At 38.9% G+C, this 17,916-nt stretch overlaps 1 protein-coding gene across 7 annotated transcripts in view; it reads left to right on the top strand.

The window, feature by feature from the left end:
* Positions 1-16,711, top strand: part of rasal2 (RAS protein activator like 2) — a 448,324-nt gene extending 431,613 nt beyond the window's left edge. For all 7 annotated transcript variants that reach the window (XM_059984861.1, XM_059984864.1, XM_059984862.1 and 4 more), the window contains 2 exons: positions 6,478-6,565; positions 12,471-16,711. In XM_059984861.1, the coding sequence (XP_059840844.1) occupies positions 6,478-6,565; positions 12,471-12,635 (253 nt within the window). In that variant the 3' untranslated portion in view covers positions 12,636-16,711. The remainder of the gene's footprint in view (positions 1-6,477; positions 6,566-12,470) is intronic.
* The last annotated feature ends 1,205 nt before the right edge of the window (positions 16,712-17,916 follow it).

Here is a 17,916-nt window from a genome sequence, read left to right as displayed (position 1 = left end):
CCAAATATCGATTGGTATCCCCCTAGAGCAAGGTGTTCAGATGGGGTGGAATTTGTTAGGTGTGTTCAGGAAGGTTTCTTGACACAATATGTAGATAAGCCTACAAGAGGAGAGACTGTACTTGATTTGGTATTAGGAAATGAACCTGGTCAGGTGTCAGATCTCTCAGTGGGAGAGCATTTTGGAGACAGTGATCATAATTCTGTCTCCTTTGCAATAGCATTGGAAAGAGATAGGAACAAACAAGTTAGAAAAGCTTTGAATTGGAGTAAGGGGAATTATGAGGCTATCAGGCAGGAAATTGGAGGCTTAAATTGGGAACAGATTTTCTCAGGGAAAAGTACGGAAGAAATGTGGCAAATGTGCAGGGGATATTTGTGTGGAGTTCTACATAGGTGTTTTCCAGTGAGACAGGGAGGTTATGGTAGGGTACTGGAACTGTGGTGTACAAAGGCTGTAATAAATCTAGTCAAGAAGAAAAGAAAAGCTTACAAAAGGTTCAGAGCGCTAGGTAATGTTAGAGATCTAGAAGATTATAAGGCTAACAGGAAGGAGCTTATAAAGGAGATTAGGAGAGCCAGAAGGGGCCATGAGAAGGCCTTGGCAGGCAGGATTAAGGAAAACCCCCAAGGTATTCTACAAGTATGTGAAGAGCAAGAAGATAAGATGTGAAAGAATAGGACCTATCAACTGTTACAGTGGGAAAGTGTGTATGGAACCAGAGGAAATAGCAAAGGTACTAATGAATACTTCAGTATTCACTATGGAAAAGGATCTTAGTGATTAAGCTTAAGCATGTAGATATTAAGAAAGAGGATGTGCTGGAGCTTTTGGAAAGCATCAAGTTGGATAAGTTGCCACGACCGGATGAGCTGTACCCCAGGCTACTGTGGGAGGCGAGGGAGGAGATTGCTGAGCCTCTGGCAATGATCTTTGCATCATCAATGGGGATGGGAGAAGTTCTGAAGGATTGGAATGTTGCGGATGTTGTTCCCTTATTCAAGAAAGGGAGTAGAGATAGCCCAGGAAATTATAGAACAGTGAGTCTTACTTCAGTGGTTGGTAAGTTGATGGAAAAGATCCTGAGAAGCAGGATTTATGAACATTTTGAAAGGTATAATATGATTAGGAATAGTCAGCATGGCTTTGTCAAGGGCAGGTCGTGCCTTACGAACCTGATTGAATTTTTTGAGGATATGACTAAACACATTGATGAAGGAAGAGCAGTAGATGTAGTGTATATGGATTTCAGCAAGGTATTTGATAAGGTACCCCATGCAAGGCTTATTGAGAAAGTAAGGAGGCATGGGATCCAAGGGGACATTGCTTTGTGGATCGAGAACTGGCTTGTCCACAGAAGGCAAGAGTGGTTGTAGTCAGGTAATGTTCTGCATGGAGGTCGGTCACCAGTGAGGTGCCTCAGGGATCTGTTCTGGGGCCCCTACTCTCTGTGATTTTTATAAATGACTTGGATGAGGAAGTGGAGGGATGGGTTAGTAAGTTTGCTGATGACACAAAGGTTGGAGGTGTTGATAGTGTGGAGGGCTGTCAGAAGTAACAGCGGGACATTGATTGGATACAAAACTGGGCTGAGAAGTGGCAGATGGAGTTCAACCCAGATCAGTGTGAAGTGATTCATTTTGGTAGGTCAAATATGATGGCAGAATATAAGACTCTTGGCAGTGTGGAGGATCAGAGGGATCTTGGGGTCTGAGTCCATAGGACGCTCAAAGCAGCTGCGCAGGTTGACTCTGTGGTTAAGAAGGCGTATAGTGTATTGGCCTTCATCAATCCTGGAATTGAATTTAGGAGCTGAGAAATAATGTTGCAGCTGTATAGGACACTGGTCAGACCCCACTTGGAGTACTGTGCTCAGTTCTGGTCACCTCATTACAGGAAAGATGTGGAAGCAATAGAAAGGGTGCAGAGGAGATCTACAAGGATGTTGCCTGGATTGGGGAGCATGCCTTATGAGAAGGTTGAATGAACTCGGCCTTTTCTCCTTGGAGTGAAGGAGGATGACAGGTGACCTGATAGAGGTGTACAAGATGATGAGAGGCATTGATCGTGTGGATAGTCAGAGGCTTTTTCCCAGGGCTGAAATGGTTGCCACAAGAGGACACAGGTTTAAGGTGCTGGGGAGTAGATGCAGACAAGATGTCAGGTGTAAGTTTTTTACTCAGAGAGTGGTGAGTGCATGGAATGGGTTGCCAGCAATGGTGGTGGAGGCGGATAAAATAGGGTCCTTCAAGAGACTTTTGGATAGGTACATGGAGCATAGAAAAATAGAGGGCTATAGGCAAGCCTAGAAATTTCTAAGGTAGGGACAAATTTGAGGGCTGAAGGGCCTGTATTTTGCTGTAGATTTCCTGTGTTTCTATCTTTCTCTCTGGGAAAAGCAGTTTCTCCTCATCTCCGCCTAAATCGTCTCCCCTGAATCTTGAGGCAATGTCCCCGAGTTCCTATCTCACCTACCAATGGGAACAATTTTCCTACTTCTATCTTATCTATCCCTTTCAAAATTTTGTATGTTTCTATAAGCTCCCCTCTCATTCTTCTGAACTCCAGAGAGCATAGTCCAAGGCAACTCAATCTTTCCTCATAGATTAACCCCGTCATGCATGGAATCAACCTGGTGAACCTCCTTTGCACTGCCTCCAAAGCCAGTATATCCTTCTTCAAGTATGGAGACCAGAACTGCACACAGTTCTCCAGGTGTAGCCTCACCAGTACCCTGTATAGTTGCAGCATGACCTCCCTGCTCTTGAATTCAATCCCTCTAGCAGTGAAGGCCAACATTCATTCTTAATAACCTGTCATACTTGCAAGCTAACTTTTTGCGATTCATGAACAAGCACTTCCAAGTCCCTCTACACAATAGCATGCTGCAATCTTTCACCATTTAAATAATAATCTGCTCTTCTATTATTCCTTCCAAAGTGGCTGATCTCACGTTTATCAACATTGTATTCTATCTGCCAGACCTTGGCCCACTCACTTAACCTTAGTCTCTCCACATCCTTTGTACAATTTGCTTTTCCACTCAGTTTAGTGTCATCAGCAAATTTTGCTACACTACACTGAGTCCCCTCTTCCAAATCATCAGTGTAAATGGTAAACAGCTGTGGGCCCAGCACCAACCTCTGTGGCACCCCACTCACCACTGACTGCCAACCGGAGAAACATCCATTTATACCAACACTCTGCCTTCTATCGGTTAACCAATCTACTATCCTTGCTGATACACTTCCTCCGACTCCATGCATCCATATCTTATTTATAAGTCTCTTGTGTAGCACCTTATTGAACACCTTCTGGAAATCGAAGTATACGACATTCACCTGTTCCCCTCTATCCACTGCACACATTATGTCCTCAAAGAACTCCAGTACGTTTGTCAAACAGGACCTGCCCTTCCTGAATCCATGCTGCGTCTGTCTAATGGAACCGCTGCTTTCTAAATGTTTCGCTATTTCTTCCTTCATGACAGCTTCAAGCATTTTCCTGACTACAGATGTTAAGCTAACTGACCTATAGTTGCCTGTCTTTTGCCTACATCCTTTTTTAAAAAGAGGCGTCACATTTGCTGTCTTCCAATCTGCCAGGACCTGCCCAGATTCTAGAGAGTTTTGATAAATGATTACCAACGCATCTACTATAACCTCCGCCAATTCCTTCAGCACCCTGGGATACATCCCATCAGGACCGGGGGACTTATCTACCTTCAGGCCCTCTATTTTGCTCATCACTATCTCTTTAGTGACAGTGATTTTCTCAAGGTCCTCACCTCCCATTTCGTCCATAACATCCTTCTTTAGCATATTAGACATGTCCTCCACCATGAAGACCGACACAAAATAGTCGTTCAATGCCTCAGCCATTTCCTTATCACTGAATATCAATTTCCCCTTCCTGTCTTCCAAGGGACCTACGTTGACTTTAGCCACCCTCTTCTGCTTTATATATTTATAAAAACTTTTGCTATCTATTTTTATATTTTGTACTAATTTACTTTCATACTCATCTTCCCTTTCCTTATTTCTTGTTTAGCTGTTCTCTGTTACTTTTTAAAGTTTTCCCAATCCTCCAGTCTCCCACTACTCTTTGCAACTTTGTACACATGAGCTTTTAATTTGATACTATCTTTTATTTCCTTAGTTATCCAAGATTAGCTCTCCCCACACTTAACTGTCCTTACTTTTGACTGGAATATACTTTTGTTGAGCACTGTGAAAAAACTCTTTGAAAGTATTCCACTCTTCCTCAACTATTCTACTAAATAGCCTGTGCTCCCAATCCACATTAGCCAACTCCTCCCTCATCCTGTTGTAGTCTCCCTTGTTCAAGCATAATACACCAGTTTTAGATCTAACTACTTAATCCTCCATCTGAAAGCGAAATTCAATCATACTATGATTACTCTTTCCAAGAAGATCACTGACTACAAGATTGTTAATCTTACCTGTCTCATTGCACAGGACTAGATCTAAGATAGTATTTTCCCTGTAGGTTCACTAACATGCTGCTCGAGAAAGCCATCACGGGTGCGTTCTATGAAGTCCTCCTCAAGACTTCCTTGAGCAACCTGATTCACCCAATCTATGTAGAAGTTAAAATCCCCCATGACAACTGCCATTCCATTCTTACAAGCCTCAGTAATTTCTTGGTTAATTGCCATTGCCACTGCAATATTTTTATTAGGTGGCCTATCGACAACACCTACCAGTGATTTTTTTATTTTACTATTCTTAATCTTTACCCAGATGGACTCAACATTCTGCTCCGTAGATCTTATATCGTCTCTCACAATTGCCCTGTTCTCATCTCTAATCAGGAGCACCACCCCATCTCCTCTGCCTTCCTGCCTATCTTTTCATTTTACCTGATACCCTTGGATATTTAATTCCCAGTCATCTCCACCTTGCAACCAGGTTTCTATGTTTACATTTTTCACATTTAAAAATGTGTTTCTATGTCAACAGTCTGAGACTTTAATTACTATACTGTCATAGCCATAAGAGGAAAGGCCATTCTTATTAGATTACCAGATTTTATTTTGTATGGTCATAGTGAGGAAAAGATTATGAAATTCTTAAATGCAACCTGGATATATTTCATGACAATGAGAGCTTTCAAAACCGCATGGGTATGTTCCTGCGTCTTCTCAAACTCATGGCCCCAGGAGGCTTCAAGGAATATAAACCGGAAATAGCATCAGAACTATTATAGATATCCGTGGTTGTGTGAAATGTCCTGATGCCATAAATTTTAAGACTTAAGTAACAACCAGGTTTGAACCAACATGGTAACTAATTAATGCATTGTTCTCCAAAACCACAAGAAAGTACCCCTTAATCATTCCAATCCCATATCTACAGGGTCTTAAAATGTTTTTTTTTGTTGCCTCCCTCCAAATCTTAGCAACCTTTCCTGTTGTAGGCAATCCATGCTCTTCAAGTCCTGCAAAACTTTCTGAATCTGGTCTCTTCTGCATAACCCATCCATCTTGTATTCAATCCACACAAGGACATCATAATTGGTAACATATTTTCTGCTGTCAGCCCCCTTTCTCTGAAATACTGTCATATGGACTGTCTTGGGTCATTTGTTCTACACTTAAAGACATAACATAAATGCAAGTTGTGTGAGCATCACTAGATCTAAGGTATACACCAGACTGACCAATTAATTTAGTAATAATTACTGCTTTATCACTACATGTTTAGGCTGATTGTTGCTAAATGGTAGGTTGTGAAACATTTCTGTTTAGTGTAAGAACTATTTTGCATTGTGAGTGCAAAACTGTAGCCCATTGATGTCAGTACCTTGAAAGTTAGAAACTGGCTGCATTATTGATCACAGAGTCACAGAAAAGTACAGCAGGGAAACAGGCCCTTTGACATACGCTGGTGATATTAAACCTGATTCTGATTCTAGGCTACGCCAAACCACCTAAACTATACAGCCCATAGAGCATAAGCAATAAACTGAAGACTAAGGACATCAAGTACTCATTCTGCAGTGTTCATTTACTATTAAATTGTCTTGTGACTAATGGGAATTAACACAACTGCATACAACATGGTGTACAAATGTGAATTCCAAATGTTTCATGAGCTAGCCTATCAGTTTAGGCTTCTATTAAATGTTGAAACTAAGTTCCAAAATTCAACTATGCTAGATATGAAGTCTGAACCATTACAGTACAGGGAGAAGGAATTAGAGCAACAAATCAATGCTGGGCACCCCTCCAACTGCCAGATCAGAGCAGCAGGAATAAGAACTGATGAATGGTGTTTGGTTGCTGGATCTGGGTTAGCTGCATAACTGAAAATGTTTAAGGGTAAATTTAAAAAAAAGATAAACTTGGACTGAAAGAGATTCAGATGTCATCCCTAGTGAAACATAAACTGCTCTTGGTGTCTTATGTGCACTTCTAACTATTATAACACATTGCTTATCTTCTCCGGTTTGTAGACTCATGGCGGTGGAAGAAGAACTGAGGAAAGATCACTCAGAAATGCAGGCAGTAATTGATGCAAAACAGAAGATTATTGAAGCCCAAGTGAGTATACTTCAGTGTTCAGTCAAATGCTTTTTATTGTGAACATTGCAATTATCACATTTCTTTTTGATTTACAATGTCTGCAGAATGTACTTATTTTTTATCAGTTGTGGGAATTATGAAAAGTCCAAAGGGAATGTAGAACATTTGTTCCTGAAAGTTAATGATTAAGGAATAAAAATACTACCATGTGAGGGGTAATGCTATGTAGTGCAGAGAGAATCCTAGGGGTGAGATTATGTTAATTACGCAGAACAGAAAAGTGCTTAATTGAGAATTATAATGAAGCCCATGATAACCACACAAGGTTGGAAGCTGCTGGGAGTTGCTGCTGTGAAGTCAGCAGAAGCTAACTACAGGAAGAAACAAAGTACAATTGGGGATAAATTTATCTTGAGTTATTTACAGAAAACATGTAAATTCAGTTCCTTCAGCTGGTATAATATCCCAAGTTACTGATGGCACAGATATGTGGGTGGATGCTCATCTCAAAGTCAGGTATGACACTGAGTTAATGAAGTGTCTCTTTCAGCCTCTGTTACTAGGAAGAAAGAATGGAGTTGTAACCTGGATCAATGTCAGTCCTTCACACCCCTCATAAATTACTGTGAGATTCTTTTCCAAGCACTTGCAGAAGCTGGCACTGATTATTACTGCTATCTGTCTAGTCATCTTCATCATATAGTCACTTTTCTTTAAGGCATTTAGGAGTATTATTTATAACTTTCTTAATTTGATCTAGTGTTACTTCATTGCAAAATTTTTGTGATTTATTAGTCTCATTTTTGAATGGATTCTCATTTGAATAAGAAGTGTTCAGTATTAAGCTTGTGCAAGTTGATTTTTAGTCAGTATCGTGATAAAATTGATCTTCATACGTGTTTTTAATGTATTTTTTCATTGTTTTGAGAATTGGATATCATTGGCGAAGGCCAACATTATTGCTCATTTGTTACATGTTTCAATTTTTTCAACAACAAGTTTCATATTCATGCTGTGGAAAGAACAAAAGATAACTATAATCCAGGGACATCAGCACCATCTACAAAACAAAAAGAATAGGAAAATGGTAACATAGCAACAAATCCAAATTAAACTGAGAACTTCCTTTTCATTGATTATTTAACTGTTCAGTGAAATATTCATTAAGTAAATCAAGTAATTACTGAAATATTTTGCATGTGTTGAACTGTGGATGAAAACAAAGGAAGGAATATTTTGTGACATTCACAAACTTTTTCTTCATTGGAAATTGGTCTGAGCAATTGAAATTTCCACATTATTGATTAATGGTTAGCCTTGAATGATATTCCGTGATAGCAAGGCAAGAACGAGGACAGTAGTCCAATTAAATGCATGGTTAAGGAATTGCTGCAGGGGAGAGGACTTTAGCTATATGGAACATTGGTCTCTTTTTCAGAGCAGGTGGGACAACAATATCCTTACAAGGGGGTTTGCAAATGCTACCCAGGATGGGTTAAACAAGTGTGAAAGGGATTTGGGAGCCAGAACCATAGGTCTGTAGTGGAGTTTAGAGGTTAAGTCAAGTAAGTCTGATAGGAAGGACAGGCAGAGCCAGGTTTATGAACTATGGGGCTGATGGGGCTTAATTGTATTTGTATTAATGCAAGGCAGAGCCAGGATTAATGCATGGAACTACAATGTTGTATCTATTATAGAGACTTGGCTGAGAGAAAGGCAGGATTGCCAGCACATGATCCAAATTTGATTCAGATGAGATGTAAATGGATGTATCAGAGGTGGGGAAGTTGCAGTACTGATCAGGGAGATTGCCAGTGGTAGTTAAAGGTACGTGGGAGGGCTCATCCAGTGAGGCAACATGGATAGGGTTCAGGAATAAGAAAGGAGTAATCATCTTGAAGAATCATACTACCGCTCTCCCAGTATTCAGCAGGAGATAGAACAGATATGTAGGCAGATTATGATAGGAGATTTATTGGAGAAAATTCTTAGGAGATAGGTTTTACTTGCATTTGGAAAGATACAGTCTTAATGGGGACCGTCAACATGGCTTTGTGCAAGGATGGTCGTATCTTACAAACGATTAAGTTTTATGAGGAGGTTAGGGCAGTGGACTTTAGTAAAGCTTTTGACAAGCAGTGAGATCAAGAAGATAATGGCTTATGGGATTCATGGTGACTTGGTACATTAGATTCAAAATTGGGTTGACCACAGAAATCAGTGGGTAGTGATAAAGGGTGTTATTCTGACTGAAGGTCTATGACCAGTGGTGTTCTGAAGGGATCAGTGCTGGGAACTCTGTTATTTGTGATATAAATGATTTGGAGTAAAATGTAGGTGGGCTGTTTGTAGAGGACTCAGAGATTGATGGAATTGTGGATTGTGAGGAAGGTTGTCCAAGGACACAAAAAATATCAATCATTAGGAAATGTGGATGAAGAAATAGCAGACGGAGTTTAATCTAGCCAAGTATGGAATGTTGCACTTAAGGATGACAAATGTAAGAGAGAATACTAGAAAATAGGAGAGTGGGCAATCAGGCCCTTTAAGTGTGTTCCGTCATTTAAAATGATCAGGGTTGATCTATGTAGCCTTCACTCCTCGTCTGTATCATTTCTCCATTGCATCAATACCTTGATCTATCAAATATTTACCCACTCTCAATTTAAATTTGATGATTCAAATTCTGCCACCCACCAGGGCAAAGAATTGCAGAAATTCACCACCATCTGAAAGAAGGAATTTCTGTGAACCTCAGTTCTAATGAACAACCTTTTATCTTGTAGCTATATGCCCTAATTCAAGACTCTCCCGCTAGTGGAAATGTCCCAATATCTGCTCTGTCAAGCCTCCTTAAGATCATCATATTATATGTTTGAGTCAGGTCATCCTTTATTGTTATAAACTCCAAGGAATACAGACATAATTATTGAGTTTTTCTTGGTGGTACAACCCCCTCATCCCAGTAATTAGCCTTGTGAATCATCTTCATATTGTCTCCAATATTTCTATATCCTTTTTCAGGTTAGGGGAACAAAACTGTGGCAGTATTCTAGATGATGCCTCACCAACACTGTACAGTTGCAATACAACCTCACTGTTCTTAAATTCCAACCCCTTTACACTGAAGGACAAAATATCACCTGCCGCCTTAATTATTATTGAATCTGTCCAATAGCTTTTTGTGATTCACTAGATCCCTGTGTACTTCACTCACTTTCATCTTCTCCACCTTTAGCTAGTAATCTGTCTTTTGACTTCTCTTACTGAAGTTACTAATAACCTTAAACTTACCCACATTAAACTCCATTTGCCCGCTCACTTAAGCTATCTGTTTCTGCTTCTGTCTTCTCTTCGCTCTCGTCACTTTCAGCCCTTATTTATGTATTTTTATTGATATACAGTGTGAAATAGGTCCTTCCTGTCCTTCAAGCCACGCCACCCAGCAACCCCCAATTTAACCCTCGTCTAAGCACAGGACAATTTACAATGACTAACTAACCTACCAACCAGTATGTCTTTGGACTGCGGGAGAAAACCGGAGCATCTGGAGGAACCCCACACGTTCCACAGGGAGGACATGTAGGCTCCCTACATACATTGGTGCAAATCGAACCTGGGTCACTGGCACCATAAATTATTGTGCTAACCACAGCACTAACATAATTATTCCCTGGTCCCTCTAATTTCTCTTATCATTCTATCTTATATTTTTCTTTTGTTCTCTGCTCTTCCACAAATTTTTTTTTTCTCCCAAAATCTCTTCCAGTTGCTCACCATGCCAATAAGTGTTCTTCCCAGTGGCCCAGCTGAGAACTGGCATGTCTCTTTTGGTGAGGTCACTGGCTGGAAGGTAATTTGATCAACATTGAAACACTTCCACATCCATCCTGCTTTAATTTTTTGAATAATTAATATCTACCTTGACATGACCTTTGGCTAACATCATCGATTGTTTGATCGCCTTGTGTGTAATAATGTGCTTTATTCCCTCATTTGTGTAATCATCGCAAAGCTGCTGTTTCTTCAGAAAGTAGCTACACTTGCCAAATATTGCCCATGACATGTTCACTGTATTGATTACAGGTCAATTGTGAGGATGGGATGAGCATAACAGGCAAGTAAGATTCTGTTTTCTAGCAAAGAAGTTCAGAGAGATGAGAAAACCCCACTGGTCCTTTCCTTCTCCAGCTACCATTGTATGGACTTGTCATTGCACGTTCTGCCTGTGTATATTATTTTCCTCACTGCATATATCAACCCCATATATTCTTTTTTGAAAAAGAGCAATGGCAAGATCCGAGAAATTTCAAAGATGTAAATGAAGCATCACAATGCAAGTATGTGGTTCACTCATGACTACCAAACATGGTGTAACTCCATACAACTATGGTGAACACACAAAGGATCTGAAAAGAAACACATCCAAATTTTCCATTCTCTTTTACTTGTTTTCCCTCCATCTACAGATACCCTTGGCATTGATAACTCTTTGGTCAAATGGCCATTTGACATGCAGAGCTTGAAAGGTGATTGCCACGCAGTTCAATGGTGGGAGATCATGAATGCCAAGGATAATTCTTTCAAGTAGACTCTCTTAATAGCCATGGGAAATGGGCCATGGGTGAGATCAGTCAACAAAGGATTAGGCACCAAAAGCCAGAATCCTTATAGCCTATATAAATTATTAACAGATAATGAAATGTATTGGGCAACTACACCAGCCAGGAATCCTCCTAATTTCCAAGAGAATGTTCAAGTTCACAATGGGTTCAACAAAGCATCAAATTTTATTATAAAAGATTATCAACAGAAGGCTCTAGGTTTCAAACTTTGAGTTGGTTCTTGGTTGATCTCAACCAGAGTGAAGTTAAAACACCATATTCCTCCTTTGTCCCTTGGTTTGTGGATGTTATAATCAGCCATTGCACTAGCTCCCAGTGGCTATCCAGTGAGAGATGCTGGAAATAATTAGCTCTCATTTTCCTTGATCAAATAGCTCATCAGCATTCAATACCTAAAGAGGTGAATAATGAAGCTTCAAGTTTACAAGTTGATGTTCTGTCAAATGCATAATTTTATTGGAATGCCAGATATTTTGATGAATTATCTGAAACTGTGACTCTTTTCTAAAAAATATAGAGATGTTCATCATTTGACATAGTGATACCATCCAAGAACATTTGTTTTCCTCTAGGAAGTGAAAGGAGCACATACTGTATAATGGAGATGAAATATCAAACTAATAGCATGCAATTTACACTCCTCAGTGAGAGCATCACTTTTGTTCTTTTACAACTGTCGCTTCATTCTACTCATCTTCACTTACTGCCTTCGAAATTTGCATCATCTCACTTTCCCTGCCACCCAGTCATCAAAATGCTTGTGAAATCATAACACCTTCTGTATAAGTTCAACTGGTCCCAGAAGTGAAAATTCAGTTCTTCAACATGTTCCAATGCAAGTAAAAACCTCTGTTAATACAGCCGGGTGAATTCAGAGCATAAGAAAAGTGCTCACCTTTGTTGTATTTGAGAATTCTGCAAAATGTGGATGTTATGGAGGTGATATGTGAAACATCTGTAGGTGACAAAGCCAATGCCTTTACAGTAGATGGTGCTTATGCTGGGGTCTGCATTGCGTCTTGTAATAAAGAAAAACAATGGAAGAAAAAATGCCTCAACCATTGCAATAGTCTGTACTTTGGAGGGAGTTGGATCATAGGATTTTCTTCAGGTCTTTGTCCACTTCCTTTCTCCTTTATCTGTGTTGTGTCTTTTCTTTGCTGATAATCTCAATGAATGGTATGGATATTATTTGTATAATATTTATACTATTAAAAATCACCCAAGCTCACTGCTGCCAGAGAAATTCAGCTTATTCCCAGCTCCCAGTGCTTGACTTGCTTTCACTTTTCTCTCAGGAGAAACGAATCATCACCCTGGATTCTGCCAACTCTCGGCTGATGAATGCTCTAACACAGGTCAAGGAACGTTACAGCATGCAAACTCGCAATGGGATCTCTCCGACCAACCCCACCAAGCTGTCAATAACCGAGAACGGGGAGTTCAAGAACAGCAGCTGTTGAGGGAGAATCTAGATGCTTCTCGGCAGACTCACATGGATTTAGCTTTCTGAATTCACTCCTGATTTATTCACAGGTGCTGCTAAGACTGTTTTATAATGCTTTGGATTGTGAGAGATTATTCATGGGGTCAATGCCTAATATCATCATGTGCACTCTGCAGATGTCTTACTCCACTCTGGAAACTGTATGAAACCTGTACAGAAATGAAATGTAAGACTGTATTGGGGTAAATAATTTTAGAATTTAAAGTAACTTTTTTTTCTAATTATTTCTGTCAGACTTCCTACTCTGCAAGATGTTCCAAAGAAACAGTAGAGAATGGAACAATTATTTCACAAGCAGCGGAATTTTCAAGTGTTGTGTATTTTCAAGTTTAAATATTCTGGTTTAGAAGGTGTACATATCTAGCTAAGAAGCACATAGAAAGAAGATAGTATGTTTAAAAAAGAGAGATTACAGTATGTGAAGTGTCTGCTTCTTTAATTAACACACTACATTGGTTACTTGCAGGGTAAAATACCCCATGTTAAATATGTTAAAACTAAGATATTTTACGAGTTTTTTGGCAGAAAAATCTGTCATGAACGAAAACAAGTTGTATATCACAGTACCTTAGAAATAATTCTGTTTTTAAAATCAAACTTTATCACATTGAAAAGTGTTCAAGAATGCAACCATAGAAGAAATATTTCAAATTTACTTTTAGAAAACTGTATAAAGTAAAATGCTGCCGTGTGTGTGTGTGTGTGTGTGAGAGAGAGAGAGAGAGAGAGAGAGAGATAGACACATGATGATGATAATGACCATTTTCTGTGGTTCTACAAAACAAAGTGATTTGGGGAATGATGGTGCTGCCATAATGGATAAAGGGAACGGTAATAATGCAGAGCATGATTTGCAAGCACGCTTTACTTTCTAAAATCAATTCATTTTCCAAATGAATCTCCTTAGTTTTTTAAACTCAATGCATCTAACTTTATTAGAATAATGTTTTGCCAAATTTGTATCTAACTAACCAATTTGAATGTCTCGTGGAGCTGTTCTGCAAGAATGTTGAAGCTAGAAAGTTTTCCCTTCCCTCCATTCAACTGCTGGTAGATGCCTGGCAGTTTCTGCTGCTGTTTTTGGTTATTGAAGATGTGAAGAGTGTGAGTTTAATCTTAAATTGTTGGCTCACTTTTGATGAGAACTGTTGCAATGAGACAAAGAAAATAAAATATTGTTCAATTTTTTTTCTTTTAATATCTGTAGCTTTTCTGCATACAATCTTGCATGCTGATTTGAAAGGAAACAGCATTAAAAGATATAGCAGGGCATCTTTTTATCAGGAAAATTAAACAAAAGCTGAATGAGATCCAAAACACTAATCAGATTATCTTTAACTCAACTTTGATTCTGTCACAGCCAGTCAGTACAAGTATCTCCTGCAACTGTTCTGTGGGGAGTGTTTAAGATGAAATGTTGCACATGACTACTGGTAGACTTCTTGTAGTTCCTGGGGTTTAAAGAGTCTAAAAGTACTCGAACCTTGTAGTCATTTATTAAAATTGGATCTCCCTCCATCCCTTATGATAGTAAAATACTTAACATTGTGGAATACAGACTCTAGGGAAAAAGAGGGTCCAAGCATAACTGATAAAGAAGTTAATGTTGGTGTTAGGATAAAAAGAAGTCTTTTGTTGTGAAGAATTAGGGAAACTTTAGAGATATATGGCCAAAAAATTGATCAAAAGAGAAAAAGGCTGAGAGTCAACTAACCAAGCAATGGACTATAAGAGCTTTAAATATATCAAGAAGAAAAGAATAACAGAAGTAAATGTTGGTTCCATTGAAGATGAGACAGGGAAATTATCGAAAGGAGAATGCAAACAGTTTGTATCTGTCTTCACAATTGGAGCAAATTAAAAATAGCAGGAACAAGGGAGGCAAGAACTTGGGATTATCACTATAATAATATATATACTCAGTAAATAGATGAGAATAAGTAGTTCCATATCTCCTGGAAAGATATTAATGGATTGGAAACAAAATGTAGCAAGAGAGAGAGGCTTGAAAGCAACAGGCCAGACAGCTAAATATCTCTTTTGGAAAATGCTCAATTTCCTTATAAAAGGTAGATCATATGATACATTTGTGAGTTCTGTAAGTATTTGGATTTTCAGAAGGTGTTTGACAAGGTGCCACACATACAGTTGGTACACAAGACAAACTGCTGATGGTGTTAGGGGAAGTGGGTCAGGATAGACTGAAGACGAATTATTCTATAGAAAATAGAGAGCTGGAATAAACAGGTCTTTTTCACCTGGAAATTTGTAACTCGTGGAATATCTCAACGATCAGTTCTTGGTCCTCAGTGATATATGACTTATTTCAGAGACCTGGATGGAAGAGTTGGCAGAGTGAAAAGTGTCCAAGTTTGCTGGACATGGATGGAAGGGCATGTTTTGTAATCTGCAACTGGATGTACTATAGATAGTTTGAGTGAGTGATCAATATCTTAGCAATTGGAGTTTAATATAGGAAAATGTGAGATCATGCATTGTGTTAAGAGAAATCAAAAGATAACGAACGATACATACATGGAGATTACAGATGAATAAAGTATTGAGGGATCTAGATGTGTGAATCAGAAAAATGTCAGGTGCAGCAAGTTGTTATTAAGGCAAATGATGTATTGCCCTGTATTGCAAGGGGTTGGAATTTAGAAATAGGGGCATATTCTTACAACTCAACATGATACTGGAGTACTGTACACAATTTTTGATGCCCTTATTAAACAAAATAAATACTGTAATACTGTTATTGAAGACAGTCCAGAGGAGATTCACTAGGCTAATTGCTGGGATGAGAGGAAAAAGAAACAAGATCTATATTATTTGGAGTTTAGAAGAATGGGGGGGAGGAGTGGGAGTTGTCTGCTTTTAATGAAATACAAATTCCTTAAGGAGAAAGACAATAGATATTGAGAGATTTCTACCAGTGGAAGAATGTCAAACGAAGAGACAGTTACAAAACTAGAGGCTAGTCATTTCAATCTGAGGTGTATTGGAACTACTACTCATAGGTAGTAAATTGCCTGAATTTTGTGCCCTGGAGGGTTTTGGAAGCTGGATCACTGAGGGTATTTGAAGAGGAGAAAGGTATGCTTTTGAAAGATTGGTGAATTGAGGACTGAACTCGCATAGAAGACAAGATGAAGCCATGATCATGTAGAATGGCAGAAGGACTTTGAGGGACCTACTTCTGACCCATCCATATAAAATGGTAGGCTGACTTGAGGGACATACACCTGTCCTGTTTTCTTATGCACAGAGTTAATATGCAGGTGAAGCAAATAATTTGGCATGTTGGCTCTTACTGAAAGAATAATGGAGTATGAAAGAATACGCGTACATCTGCATAGCTTTGTTGAGACTACATGTGAAGTACTGGAGTTTTGGTCTCCTTATTTAAGAATATATTTGCTTCAGAAGCAGTGCAGAAAAGGGTCACTACATTAATTACTGGGATGAAAAATTCATCTTAATAGGATTAATTAAACCCATCTGCATGGGATTTAGTGGATTAAGAGGTGATATTATTGAAGTGCACAAGATTCTGAGGAGGACGTTGGCAGTGGTTGCTGTGTGGCTGCTTTCCCCCTTCCCCTGCCCCATATAGGAGAATACAGAACTCATGAGCATAGTTTCAGGATATGCACACTCAAGACTGAGATGACAGGGATTTTCTTTTCTCACTGTTGGGTATAGATTCTTGAAATCCTCTTCCCCAGAGAACTGTGGATGCTGAGTCATCTGCGGTATTCAAGGATTAGGTGGAGTTTTGGATAGCATCAAATCAAGCATTGTTTGGATTAAGGAGAGGAAAGTGAAGTTCACGTGAAGAGATCAATTATGTTTTTGCTTGGGAGAGAAGATTTGAGGGACAATATGGTATATTCTTGTTCCATTTCTTATTTATAAATTAATGTATTTATCAACTACCAGCTGATGCAGAGTTTCAACCTGAAATGTTAGTAATTTATCCCCCCACCCCACCACTAACACCACTTCTCAACTTCTGGATCACTGAGTTCTTCCAGTAGATTGTTAGTTGCTAGTTGACTCAAATCTGTCATTTGAAATAGCTCAGGAAACCAACCTGAACATTGTTTAGATGCATTTAAGGATGGGTAAAAAATGCTAGCTTGGTAACATGAATTAATTGAAAAATTGGATGCTAGCAATCAGAGGTGTTAAAGTGATATCCCAAAGGAACACTTAATTAAAGGCCCACCACAGGAGCTACCTGGCCTCAACCAGCACAGAAGGTTATTTGCATAAACTGCATATGTGGTTAACCACTTGACAAATGTAAAATGAAAGAATTACTCAACCATGAGTGTGCTTTGAACCTGGCGACTGTTGAAGAGAAGATGCCAGCATCGGCCATCTCACAACAATCCATGTCAAATTTATTGCCAGTCTCAACGTTCAGTTTAGAATGTTTGGTCAGTGGCTTTTCATATGCCATTTGATTAAAGGTCTGCTTTGAGACGGTATGATTCTGCTGCTCAGCTGAAGCAGTATTTAGATCAACTGTATCACACAACAATTTGAGAATTACTGTTCATTTTTTGTTTCTTAAATTCTTGAATGGCAGGAGCTGATGAAATTTTTGGCTATTGTTCGGAAAACACACATTAAATTTGTTTGTTTTGTAACATGACATGAAAGGTTCAAAGACATTCTCAAAAGATTTTGTATCAGTGGAAATTGCATTGTATTGCAATCTGCGTCTTTAACGCTCTAACAGAAAAGCACTATTGTTTATGTAGTCAGAGTAAAACACTGAAATAAAGCCTTCAATGCTGGTAATGCAATATTACCTATATTTGTAAAATGTGGCGTAAGTGTTTGCTGTCTGATCTTATGTTTGTTACTCCATTTTTAATAATAAGCTTTTTTCAGAAGGAGAAGGATGAGGAAACATTTCACATCCTATTCAGTAAGTGCATTCAAACAATGCACACCACATAAACCTCAGAGTGTACTGTAGGAGGTGAAAGACCTTTTGTTTTCAGGATCACATGGCTATTTTGTGAGTCACCAGAGTGAATTACTTTTGTCTCTATTTTTGTTGCATTGCAAAGCAATAGAACAGCCAGATTATTTTGAAAGGAGCAGATTGGTAACAACAGGGAGCTCTGCTTGTTGGTTTTCGTTCTCTAAACTGAATTGAGGACCAAAGCAACAAAATGAATTTCAACCTGAATGCTAGATTACTGAGGTCATCAGGCTTT

This window comes from Hypanus sabinus, chromosome 11, assembly GCF_030144855.1.
Source record: "Hypanus sabinus isolate sHypSab1 chromosome 11, sHypSab1.hap1, whole genome shotgun sequence".
NCBI classification, from domain to species: domain Eukaryota; kingdom Metazoa; phylum Chordata; class Chondrichthyes; order Myliobatiformes; family Dasyatidae; genus Hypanus; species Hypanus sabinus.
This window is presented reverse-complemented; position numbering and strand designations above follow the sequence as displayed.